Source organism: Saccoglossus kowalevskii, chromosome 22 (assembly GCF_978046115.1).
Source record: "Saccoglossus kowalevskii chromosome 22, keSacKowa6.1, whole genome shotgun sequence".
Classification (NCBI taxonomy): domain Eukaryota; kingdom Metazoa; phylum Hemichordata; class Enteropneusta; family Harrimaniidae; genus Saccoglossus; species Saccoglossus kowalevskii.
In genome coordinates this window covers 8,414,010-8,426,553 of record NC_140662.1, presented here as the reverse complement: position 1 = coordinate 8,426,553, position 12,544 = coordinate 8,414,010, and the positions used below count along the sequence as shown (strand labels likewise).

The window sequence follows — 12,544 nt, the reverse complement described above, 5'->3', positions numbered from 1 at the left end:
CTGTTACATTCCCACACTCACCTGTTACTATATTTGGGGAAACTCTTATCAAATGTACAGTCATTTCTGATTTAACATCAAATAGTTTGCAAATTTCCTAGATTTCTCAGCTGCATGATTGGATATCAAAGAATATAGCAGAATGAGCTTAAACCACCCAGTTACTTTTTTTTTGAGATTTTATGGTATTGCAATGTTGTGATCATTTTAATCTTGAAAGACAATAACAATTTCACATGAATACTGTAAGCTGCTTCTTTTTTGACCGCTAGAAAGTTTTCCCATTTTGACAATTTTATAGAAGTCAATGACTCTAAAATTAGAAAATTTATAATATTGTTACTCAATGAACAAACCTGATAATGATTCTCCAAAGGTACCTAGAAAATATCAAAAGCAATCCACTTTGTAGTTTTCAAGAAGAAGGAAAATATGCAATTTTTACGGATGGATAATGACTGACAATTACTAATATGAACAACTCTGCACTGTCATCTAATATGATTTTCACTTCAGAGCTAAACGGGGGGGGGGGGGGGGGGGGGGGGGGGTGTTAGCATATGTTTTCTGGTTATTCTATACAGTAACCTAACAGTAAAGTTGTGCTAAACAAATGCAATTATTTGTTCGTTGCCTTGATGCCATCAGTGATTGACCAATGCTTACTACAATTTGCTGAGAGTGTTTGATAATGTTTTAATGTCATCTACCAGGTATGTGACAAGGAATAAGTCATGTGAGGTTAGGGCCAAAAAAATAAAATAAGTATTTATAGACGATTGTTTTTGTTCTCATAAATTGGCAAGTTTACAAGTTTTTTTTTCATTTTTTCAGAAATTCAAAAAAACAAACAAACTGAAAATCAATAGCAGGCACTCGTTTAACCATGTAATGACCAGAAACATTATAGTTTTTCTAGGTCTTAATCTGAAAACCAATTAATAATTTTTAGTTTTAATGTTCAATATATGTACCATGTTTGAATGAAATCTATTCATACACAACCAGAAGATCTACATGTAGTTCCTGAATGGCAGAAACGTTTGATTTTGCTGAATTTTTAAAAGGAACACCATTCAGTCGTCTTGAATGCAACCATCAAACAAATACATTGCATACGTGTGACATGATTTTTAAATAAAGTGTGAACATGATTGGTTAAAGCATGTCAGAGATACAAACAGCATTTGTAAAAAACAAAATGGTCCCCAGTCGGCCATTTTGAATCAGATCTGGAAAACAAAATGATGTACATCAATGTCCGGGGAACCATGGTTCAATGAGAGTCTCAAGACATGTGTCAATATGACTTTCATGAAATTAAGTTTTCCATTCTCATATTATCTGAATGCGATAATTTCTGGGAATGAATATTTGCAAAAATTAACAAAACAAATATTCCAGTATTGACAAATATTGACAGTTTATGTAAATTTGGTGAAATATCGTATTTGTCATTGGCGAAGAACAGGGTTGCAGAGTTCGATATGTGCTGTGATTTAGATGACACTGGTGAATAATTGTAATAATGTTCCAAACCTTGCTGAAAACCCTTGTAATATATGTACCCCTAACCTATGTGTATCCCAACCCTGATCCCTACTTTTTTCTCCAAAAACATATTACAATCTTAAAATACTGCATTTTGATCTAAAGTAATTAAAAAAGGCATTCCTGAGACAAGACATAATGTACCTGTATACTGCACCAATGTCTTATACCCAGTATATATTTGAGACCCAGGGATGACAAAGAGGGACTTTACAAATAAATCTTACTCACCACATATTCAAACACAAATGTTAGTGTTGTTTTGGTGTGAATAATATCGTGTAACGTCACAATATTAGCATGTTTCAGAGCCTTTAATAGCGATGCTTCCCGTATCGCCGTAAATGGTGCACCTTCTTCTTCCTGCAAGCGTATCTCTTTCAATGCCACAATCTTTTTATTAACACTGAAAAAAAAAAAAAAATATTAAACTTTTTTTTTAAAGCAAAGCTATGAATCAGAAAACTGGTACAAGTACATCGAGAATCATACAACCCAACTATGTTAATGAATATATTTCTTGAATTACATTTTTTTGTATGTTACTTTTCCTCTAGAATTTTCAAAATAGCATATTTTGGTGCTTGAGAAATGATTTTTTTTTTTAGGGTTGAATTCATCAAATTAATAAAGTTCCCATCTTCTACACGTCTTGGCAAACAATAAAAAAAATACTGAAACAGTTGAGTTGAAGCATAAACTAAGTATACAAAACAGAATTTGATACTTTAAAAAAAACGCCAACAAACAAGCTTCTCTCTGATTGGTCGGAATGTTAGGTGTTAAGGTTAGTTAGCCAACTATACAGGTTAATTTTTTATGAAAGCAAAGTGTCACAAGTTGACTTCATCATTCAAAATGTAACAGTATATCAATACACGTGTAATAGACACCTTGGCAGATTCTTCAGCTTAAAAAAAGTGACAGCATCTGGCAATACAGCCTCATACATTTGGAATCATACTCCATCGCCACCAGTGATATATTCATGAGTGGGTGATGATGGATATAATATGTCTGTTTCAGTATTTATGAATTTTAACAAATAAGTATCGTATGATGCCGAGATTTTACTTTAATACAGAAAACATAAATGCACAATGAGGTGATCACGGGCGCACGAGGTAACAGAAGTGTTGCAATTCTGTTGGCTCAATGAAGTTGAATGCAATGTACAAGGTAACAGAAATATTGCAATTTTGTTTGATGTAAGTGATTGAAATATGCAAGCTAACTGGGATGTCACCATTCTATTTTTCCAGGCAGGTGATGGCAGTGTGTGTGTGTGGGGGGGGGGGGAGGGGGAATGAGAATAGTTATCTCAATCCTAACAAGCATAAAGCTTTCTATTACTCGTCACTGGAAAAGGTTACATTTACTCGCGAGCTAAAACAAGCATTCAGGTAGGATCAGCCACCGTAACAAATTTTAGCAGGCTTGTTGCTGATTGGTTCACAGTGCTATGAACTATGATTGGTTAATAAAAAGATAGCCATGAAATGTGTGCAGTATGCGAGATATTAAACAGAAATATCGCAATACCGTTAGCTGCAGACAGGTGATCGCAGTGTGCAAGCTATTAAACAGAAATATCACAATTCTATGAGCTGCAGGCAGGTGATCACAGTGTGCAAGCTATTAAACAGAAATATCACAATTCTATGAGCTGCAGGCAGGTGATCACAGTGTGCAAGCTATTAAACAGAAATATCACAATTCTATGAGCTGCAGGCAGGTGATCGCAGTGTGCAAGCTATTAAACAGAAATATCACAATTCTATGAGCTGCGGGCAGGTGATCACAGTGTGCAAGCTATTAAACAGAAATATCACAATTCTATGAGCTGCAGGCAGGTGATCGCAGTGTGCAAGCTATTAAACAGAAATATCACAATTCCGTGAGCTGTAGGCAGGTGATCGCAGTGTGCAAGCTATTAAACAGAAATATCGCAATTCTATGAGCTGCAGGCAGGTGATCGCAGTGTGCAAGCTATTAAACAGAAATATCGCAATTCTATGAGCTGCAGGCAGGTGATCGCAGTGTGCAAGCTATTAAACAGAAATATTACAATTCCGTGAGCTGCGGGCAGGTGATCGCAGTGTGCAAGCTATTAAACAGAAATATCGCAATTCTGTGAGCTGCAGGCAGGTGATCGCCGTGTGCAAGCTATTAAACAGAAATATCGCAATTCCGTGAGCTGCGGGCAGGTGATCGCAGTGTGCAAGCTATTAAACATAAATATTGCAATTCTGTGAGCTGCAGGCAGGTGATCGCAGTGTGCAAGCTATTAAACAGAAATATTGCAACTTTGTGAGCTGCGGGCAGGTGATCGCAGTGTGGAAGCTATTAAACATAAATATTGCAACTTTGTGAGCTGCGGGCAGGTGATTGCAGTGTGGAAGCTATTAAACAGAAATATTGCAACTTTGTGAGCTGCGGGCAGGTGATCGCAGTGTGGAAGCTATTAAACAGAAATATTGCAACTTTGTGAGCTGCGGGCAGGTGATCGCAGTGTGGAAGCTATTAAACAGAAATATTGCAACTTTGTGAGCTGCAGGCAGGTGATCGCAGTGTGGAAGCTATTAAACAGAAATATTGCAACTTTGTGAGCTGCGGGCAGGTGATCGCAGTGTGGAAGCTATTAAACAGAAATATTGCAACTTTGTGAGCTGCGGGCAGGTGATCGCAGTGTGGAAGCTATTAAACAGAAATATTGCAACTTTGTGAGCTGCAGGCAGGTGATCGCAGTGTGCAAGCTATTAAACAGAAATATTGCAACTTTGTGAGCTGCGGGCAGGTGATCGCAGTGTGGAAGCTATTAAACAGAAATATTGCAACTTTGTGAGCTGCGGGCAGGTGATCGCAGTGTGCAAGCTATTAAACAGAAATATCGCAATTCTATGAGCTGCAGGCAGGTGATCGCAGTGTGCAAGCTATTAAACAGAAATATCACAATTCCATTAGTTGCAGGCAGGTGATCGCAGTGTGCAAGCTATTAAACAGAAATATCACAATTCTATGAGCTGCGGGCAGGTGATCGCAGTGTGCAAGCTATTAAACAGAAATATCGCAACTTTGTGAGCTGCGGGCAGGTGATCGCAGTGTGGAAGCTATTAAACAGAAATATTGCAACTTTGTGAGCTGCAGGCAGGTGATCGCAGTGTGCAAGCTATTAAACAGAAATATTGCAATTCCATTAGTTGCAGGCAGGTGATCGCAGTGTGCAAGCTATTAAACAGAAATATTGCAATTCCGTGAGCTGCAGGCAGGTGATCGCAGTGTGCAAGCTATTAAACAGAAATATCACAATTCTATGAGCTGCGGGCAGGTGATCACAGTGTGCAAGCTATTAAACAGAAATATCACAATTCTATGAGCTGCAGGCAGGTGATCGCAGTGTGCAAGCTATTAAACAGAAATATCACAATTCCGTGAGCTGTAGGCAGGTGATCGCAGTGTGCAAGCTATTAAACAGAAATATCGCAATTCTATGAGCTGCAGGCAGGTGATCGCAGTGTGCAAGCTATTAAACAGAAATATCGCAATTCTATGAGCTGCAGGCAGGTGATCGCAGTGTGCAAGCTATTAAACAGAAATATTACAATTCCGTGAGCTGCGGGCAGGTGATCGCAGTGTGCAAGCTATTAAACAGAAATATCGCAATTCTGTGAGCTGCAGGCAGGTGATCGCCGTGTGCAAGCTATTAAACAGAAATATCGCAATTCCGTGAGCTGCGGGCAGGTGATCGCAGTGTGCAAGCTATTAAACATAAATATTGCAATTCTGTGAGCTGCAGGCAGGTGATCGCAGTGTGCAAGCTATTAAACAGAAATATTGCAACTTTGTGAGCTGCGGGCAGGTGATCGCAGTGTGGAAGCTATTAAACATAAATATTGCAACTTTGTGAGCTGCGGGCAGGTGATTGCAGTGTGGAAGCTATTAAACAGAAATATTGCAACTTTGTGAGCTGCGGGCAGGTGATCGCAGTGTGGAAGCTATTAAACAGAAATATTGCAACTTTGTGAGCTGCGGGCAGGTGATCGCAGTGTGGAAGCTATTAAACAGAAATATTGCAACTTTGTGAGCTGCAGGCAGGTGATCGCAGTGTGGAAGCTATTAAACAGAAATATTGCAACTTTGTGAGCTGCGGGCAGGTGATCGCAGTGTGGAAGCTATTAAACAGAAATATTGCAACTTTGTGAGCTGCGGGCAGGTGATCGCAGTGTGGAAGCTATTAAACAGAAATATTGCAACTTTGTGAGCTGCAGGCAGGTGATCGCAGTGTGCAAGCTATTAAACAGAAATATTGCAACTTTGTGAGCTGCGGGCAGGTGATCGCAGTGTGGAAGCTATTAAACAGAAATATTGCAACTTTGTGAGCTGCGGGCAGGTGATCGCAGTGTGCAAGCTATTAAACAGAAATATCGCAATTCTATGAGCTGCAGGCAGGTGATCGCAGTGTGCAAGCTATTAAACAGAAATATCACAATTCCATTAGTTGCAGGCAGGTGATCGCAGTGTGCAAGCTATTAAACAGAAATATCACAATTCTATGAGCTGCGGGCAGGTGATCGCAGTGTGCAAGCTATTAAACAGAAATATCGCAACTTTGTGAGCTGCGGGCAGGTGATCGCAGTGTGGAAGCTATTAAACAGAAATATTGCAACTTTGTGAGCTGCAGGCAGGTGATCGCAGTGTGCAAGCTATTAAACAGAAATATTGCAATTCCATTAGTTGCAGGCAGGTGATCGCAGTGTGCAAGCTATTAAACAGAAATATTGCAATTCCGTGAGCTGCAGGCAGGTGATCGCAGTGTGCAAGCTATTAAACAGAAATATCACAATTCCGTGAGCTGCGGGCAGGTGATCGCAGTGTGCAAGCTATTAAACAGAAATATTGCAATTCCATTAGTTGCAGGCAGGTGATCGCAGTGTGCAAGCTATTAAACAGAAATATCACAATTCCGTGAGCTGCGGGCAGGTGATCGCAGTGTGCAAGCTATTAAACAGAAATATTGCAATTCCATTAGTTGCAGGCAGGTGATCGCAGTGTGCAAGCTATTAAACAGAAATATCACAATTCCGTGAGCTGCGAGCAGGTGATCGCAGTGTGCAAGCTATTAAACAGAAATATCACAATTCCGTGAGCTGCGGGCAGGTGATCGCAGTGTGCAAGCTATTAAACAGAAATATCACAATTCCGTGAGCTGCAGGCAGGTGATCGCAGTGTGCAAGCTATTAAACATAAATATTGCAATTCTGTGAGCTGCGGGCAGGTGATCGCAGTGTGCAAGCTATTAAACAGGCAATTCCGCTTGCTTCATGCAGGTGAATGAAATGTACAAGCTAACAGAAATATCAATATTCAGTTAGCTTTGGGCAGGTAATCACAGCTTGGGGGATAAAAGAAACGACAAGACATCACATCCATGAAATAATCTTGTCATTAAAGAATACATAAACACATCAGCTGCACATTACAATGCAACCTCATTATTCACATAGACGTGGCCAACCGTCATTTTCCATACAGACGTGGAGCTTATAGACATGACAAACGAGGGGTATAATAACACAGACAATAACAATAATACTAGTATTACAAAGAATCCATTTATAAGTGTACCCGGTAAGTTTCATTACAAGTGGGAGATTAGCGGTAATGTTTTGACAGTAATTTCCAAAATAAATAGAATCCATGTACGTCCAAGTAGATGACTCAATGTACACATGCCGTATAGTAGTTGCCACGAATTTTAAGAAAATAATATGAACAATATTTATTTATTATGATTATGATATATTTTAACATGGATTCTCATAAAAATAGTACACAAATTTTTAACCATTTTTTTCATAATAATTGTACAAAAATTTTGAAACAAAAAAATGAGGATAAAATTTTAATCTTTATCTATTCTAATGAAATGAAGCAAGAATAAAAAATACTTTGATTTCATTTTGAACTTATTTTTGCTGAAGGGATGAAGCAGTTAAAATAAAATCTAGTGAAAAAAACAGTTTTTTAAAATTTTACATTAAACTCATTAAAAATCAAGTAAAATAAACTTTCTACAAAACAGCCAAAATAATTTCCAGCTAAAATAAAATATTTTTTCAGTTAACTGGTGAAGTTCATGACCATGCGCCATGGTGTTCTTAAAACTGATTTTAATAAATGTTACCAGTGATATATGGATCATAGTGTTCTGGCTTTCCATGATAAAATTGTTTATATGTGTGTGTATACATTCATTTAGTAAGATCTTCCGCTGTAAGCTATAAAGTGAAAATTATGAAGTGTTCATTCTTCATTCTTAATACATACCACACATTTTCTTTTTTCTTTATGAAAATCAATATTAGCATAGGAATAGAGAGATACAAACTATGTACATATATAATGCCTTTCTCAACAAACATTTTTTTTTGAACCGAAGACAGTCGACGAAAACTGACCTATATTGAGGATTTTGGGTAATCTCCCCAGATGCTTTCAAATTGACCTCTAGTGAGAATTGCATGGTTTGTTACTTATGTGCCCTGAAACAAGGTAGAATATATACATAGTCTTGTTAATGAGCGTGTTAGCAATGTAACTATGTTAAATTGTGTTGCAAAATGTGTTTTATTGGGAGACAACAGACATTATCTGTTGCAGCAGGGGATAATTACTTTAAAGGGGAACCGCTCAATCTTTTGGATTGCACCAAGTGCTCATGGGTAATTAACTCCGCCTCTGTCCACTGAGTAAATGAATGCTTATCTTTCCCCCTGTACCGCTAATCCCACAAAACAACAACTGATATAAACATCCTCAGAACGGATTACAATTTACTTGTTTAAATATAACATAGCAATTGAATTTCAAACAAATACAGAGCAGTCTTCATGTGTCATGATTTGAAACATCCCGTGCTCGGTAATTTATACATCGTCGGAACAATATGACGCGGAACTAATTCAAGTTGATGATGGCCAATAAGAAAAGGCGGCAGTCCACCAGATACACAAGACCAGATTGTTGCTAAACGATCGTGAAGAAAATACGCCGACTCAAGTTTATTTGCCTGTTTCCGTTGCGCCAATCTATTGATGGTACTGGTTTCGTATACAGTAAACCTGAGAACGAAACTTACTATGCACATTCTGTATACATACTACTCCTCCAGACTGCTAATTTAACAAGGGTGAAAACACGAAGTCAATGACTTTGGTTTTCATATTTCCGTCACAAATCGGTAAACAGAACGTGTATTTACTATTGCCCTCAAATTTCCATATAATATTAACTAATTGGTAGAGGCAACAATGAAAAAGTTGACTGTATATTATAAGTACAGGTTATTACACGGAAATTCCCGTGATAAAATATAAAAATCATTAGTAAAGAAAAGTCGCCGTGACATCACGGGCTTATCTTGTAACCTGTTTACGACACTCGTGTGGAAAATCAAAATGTACACGGGTGGTACCAGCTTGTATCTCGTGTGAGATTTGAGTTCTTGTGATCTGGTGGGTGAACGTCGGGTTGACATTACAGCCAAAATCAAATGAGCGGTGAGGGGGAGAAGAGTGTTCTGTCAAAACAATTTTACCGTATACTCAATTTTAACGACCAATCTGCAGCGTTTATTATAAATAAGAATCCAAAAATAGAATATAAATACACACATACACTCGATTAAATTTTCTGGACATATATGCGACGCATGAACGAAAACGATCTATTGTAAAAGATATGAATTGGAACTGCCTGTGACGTGTTGTCTGGGTGCCATTTCGTCCTACAGTCAAATACAGAAACAAAAACTGATTTATTTTCTTATGCCAAGACCTGGTTGTTCATACATTTCAAGCATGGCATATTTACTTTTTGTACTCTGTGGTGTGTACTGTGGAAACATCTGATTTCTTGGTTTTGTGCTGTCGAAGTATTTCGCGAAAAATAAAACAAAGGGTAACACCATACGAAGCAGTCAGGCCAATGTCTTGTCGATATCCGAAACTTGGAACCTCTAACAGAACGGTTATTTCCTGCACGCCTACCAGTATTACACAACTACCATTTGCAGCTCATTGCAGTCTGACACTTATTCACTGTACCCCTTCTTTTTTCCAGACTGTCTAGAAAGTTATACAAAAAGTTTCATCCCTTAGAAAACGCAAGTCTTTGCCGTACGATCAAAAGAAAAATGTCCACATAGTAGTAACCAACATTGTTCTGGCGTTCCTAAAAAAAGTTTTTAAAAAACGAACACTGCATTGCTTAGTAGCAAATAATCAGGGTAGCGCAATCCGATCATGCTACGTTTCACAATTATTATTATTACTTGGTAGTGATTATTAATAAGGTACAAAAAGTAAACTCGTTGAATTGTTCTGAAATGCAAGTAAATTTCAATTTAGTTTCATCGTAAGCGAATGATTCCGGTCGCATGCAAATGCTCGACACCTTATAGGTCAAATTGCTAATCAGCCAGTCAAAATACTGGGTGATGCCAACGTGTTCAAATTACCAAAACGGAGGAGATTTGCCGATGTTCCAGCTCGATCTTTTACTTTGGTTTTGATGGGAAGACGGCATGTTTTTTGCTTTTTTTTAAATCAAAACATTAGTTGTTTTCGATGATAAACTGACCATTTGAAGACTAATTTAACATTTTTACGGTGATAACAGCTCATTGTCGAAGCGAAGCTTTACCCATTCACGCTAACCACAATAAACATCATACTCTTGATGACTACAGTAAAATTCGTAAGGTTGTGGGTCAGGAGTGGGTGTTGTTTTGACTTGGGTATTGTGTTTTACATTTCAACAGGAAATTTTTGCGTGGTTTTATTTTCGCGCTTTTGGACTCACCGCGAAATTAAAACCACGCGAATGATTTCTATTTCTACATTCAATTTATTGCAATGGATATCCGAAAGCCCGTAACCTAATGTTATTGAAATTGTTTACTGTCTTACATCGTCATGTCCCAGTGTTACCGATGGTTAGACCATGGAGGTAGTTAGACATAGACAAACTATGTAACGATAATGCTGTTTGCAAACCAACAAGCTTTGTAGATTGAATAAACATCTAGGGGATTTACATTTTCGTTTACTCAAACTGTGATTGACAGGAATTTTGCATACATTAGCCACCATTTTAAACTTGTGATTTTCACTAGTCGCGGCACGTTTCGACCGAAAATAACAACATTTATACATCAAAAGCCCAACCAGACGAGTGTAATTGCTAACGTACATATTCATGCCCCCGTGGATATGTATTTGGAACCACAGCTTGATCTCCAAACATCGTAAATGGCATATTTCACGGAGCTCCCGCCACGATGTTAGCTGCTTGGTTCCGATTCGCATACTAATACGGTGGCCATCTTGACCCTTATTTATAGTATCGGTTCACCTTTAATTACATTAAAGATCAACTCGACTGTCACTTTGGATTATTCAAATCTTCAAGTTTTTCTTACGTAATTATCATAATGTTTCTCTTATTTAATTATTATAGTTCTAATCTCCCAAATGATTAATGGCAATATTTTTATTAATTTTAGACTTACAGAAGTCTCTCAGACGACAATAATACTAGACAACTGTGGCCCACAGCATGGATGCTATGTCTTTAACATAGTCCCAGGGCCGGTGCTTTAAAGAGCAAACGTATAAAACACCAGAAAGGGAGCTTCAATGCTGAAAATGAACCTGAGATACACGTCCATCATTTACCTATTTAAAAGTATGCTTCTAATAGAGCAATTACAGTATTGTCATTTTGTGTGTGGTGAGTGTACCTCTCTTTGATCAAAAAATTCCCCAAAAATTAAGCAATTTTCACAGCTAGAAATTTCTGCAACTTGATGAAATATTTTGACTAAATCTTCATAAAGTTTCAAATTTTGATGAAGAAAACAGTCAGAATAAATTCATATTAATTATGAGAAACCATACTCTAGCACCAGCCATACATGTAGCTGTCTTCTTAAAAAACAGCTATGAAACAAAACAGCAACAACTATCTATGTATTAAGTTACAATTAGAGATTGTTTGCTATTTTGTACTCACCATTGGTTGCAAATTATCTATATTTTTTTTTTGATTTGTTTTATATTTTAATAAGTTTTTTTTAGTTTATAGTTTTAATTTTCTTTTTGTAAGACCTTTTTTATCCTTTCCTAGGGATTTTATGCGTCTAATAAATATAATTATTATTATTATAAAAATTTATGGTTTTTTGTATGTTTTTAACAAAAATTAATTAAAAAATTAATTGATGAGACAGTATATAGATATAATAATCAAAATTCCAGGCACATCTTTGAACACACGCAATAAATCATGTTGCTCATTTCTGAAGTACTTTAATACTCATCATGTGTGTGCTTTGACTTCACGAATATCAACGCTAATCGTCAAAATCCTGACAGTATCTGATGCTGCATGAATAGATGATTTGTTGCTACGCGACTGATATTATTTTTTTATGTTGTGGAGTAGGAATCAATTTTTTTATATTTCGAATAGCAATCAGACCAAATTTCCTCTCATTATTGCAATAGACGCACACATATCGATGAGGCAGAGAAAAAGCAAAATAAAGTAGTGTTGGTTGTAAAAACAACCCAATTTTATCGCCCCATTATTATTGAAATGTCTTTAGGGAAAGTGCATTGACCTTGTAGACACTTATAACAATACTGATTATTTAAAGTGCTTTCCAATAAAGCACAACACATACACTTGCAATTACTCATCATTGAAAAAACCTGAAGAGAATAAAAGACAAGGTTACATACCAGTAGCTTGGCACTGATGTATTTAGTAAAATGTACACAGGTGCAGACAAAGTACACATAGGTTGTGTTCACATTCTTAACACGGGCTAAGATGTCAAAAACGTTAACATGTGCTATAAAGAAAACATGCTCAAATGTGTAGCACAGCGTAAGTACAAAATGTATGAGTTAAATCTGATCCATTTTTA

At 37.2% G+C, this 12,544-nt stretch overlaps 1 protein-coding gene across 3 annotated transcripts in view; it reads right to left on the bottom strand.

Annotated features, from left to right (window-relative positions):
• Nucleotides 1–12,544, bottom strand: part of LOC102801058 (cyclin-dependent kinase 14-like) — a 103,349-nt gene that overhangs the window by 20,299 nt on the left and 70,506 nt on the right. For all 3 annotated transcript variants that reach the window (XM_085496017.1, XM_085496018.1, XM_085496019.1), the window contains exon 6: nucleotides 1,783–1,957. In XM_085496017.1, coding sequence (XP_085352143.1) covers nucleotides 1,783–1,957 — 175 coding nt within the window. The remainder of the gene's footprint in view (nucleotides 1–1,782; nucleotides 1,958–12,544) is intronic.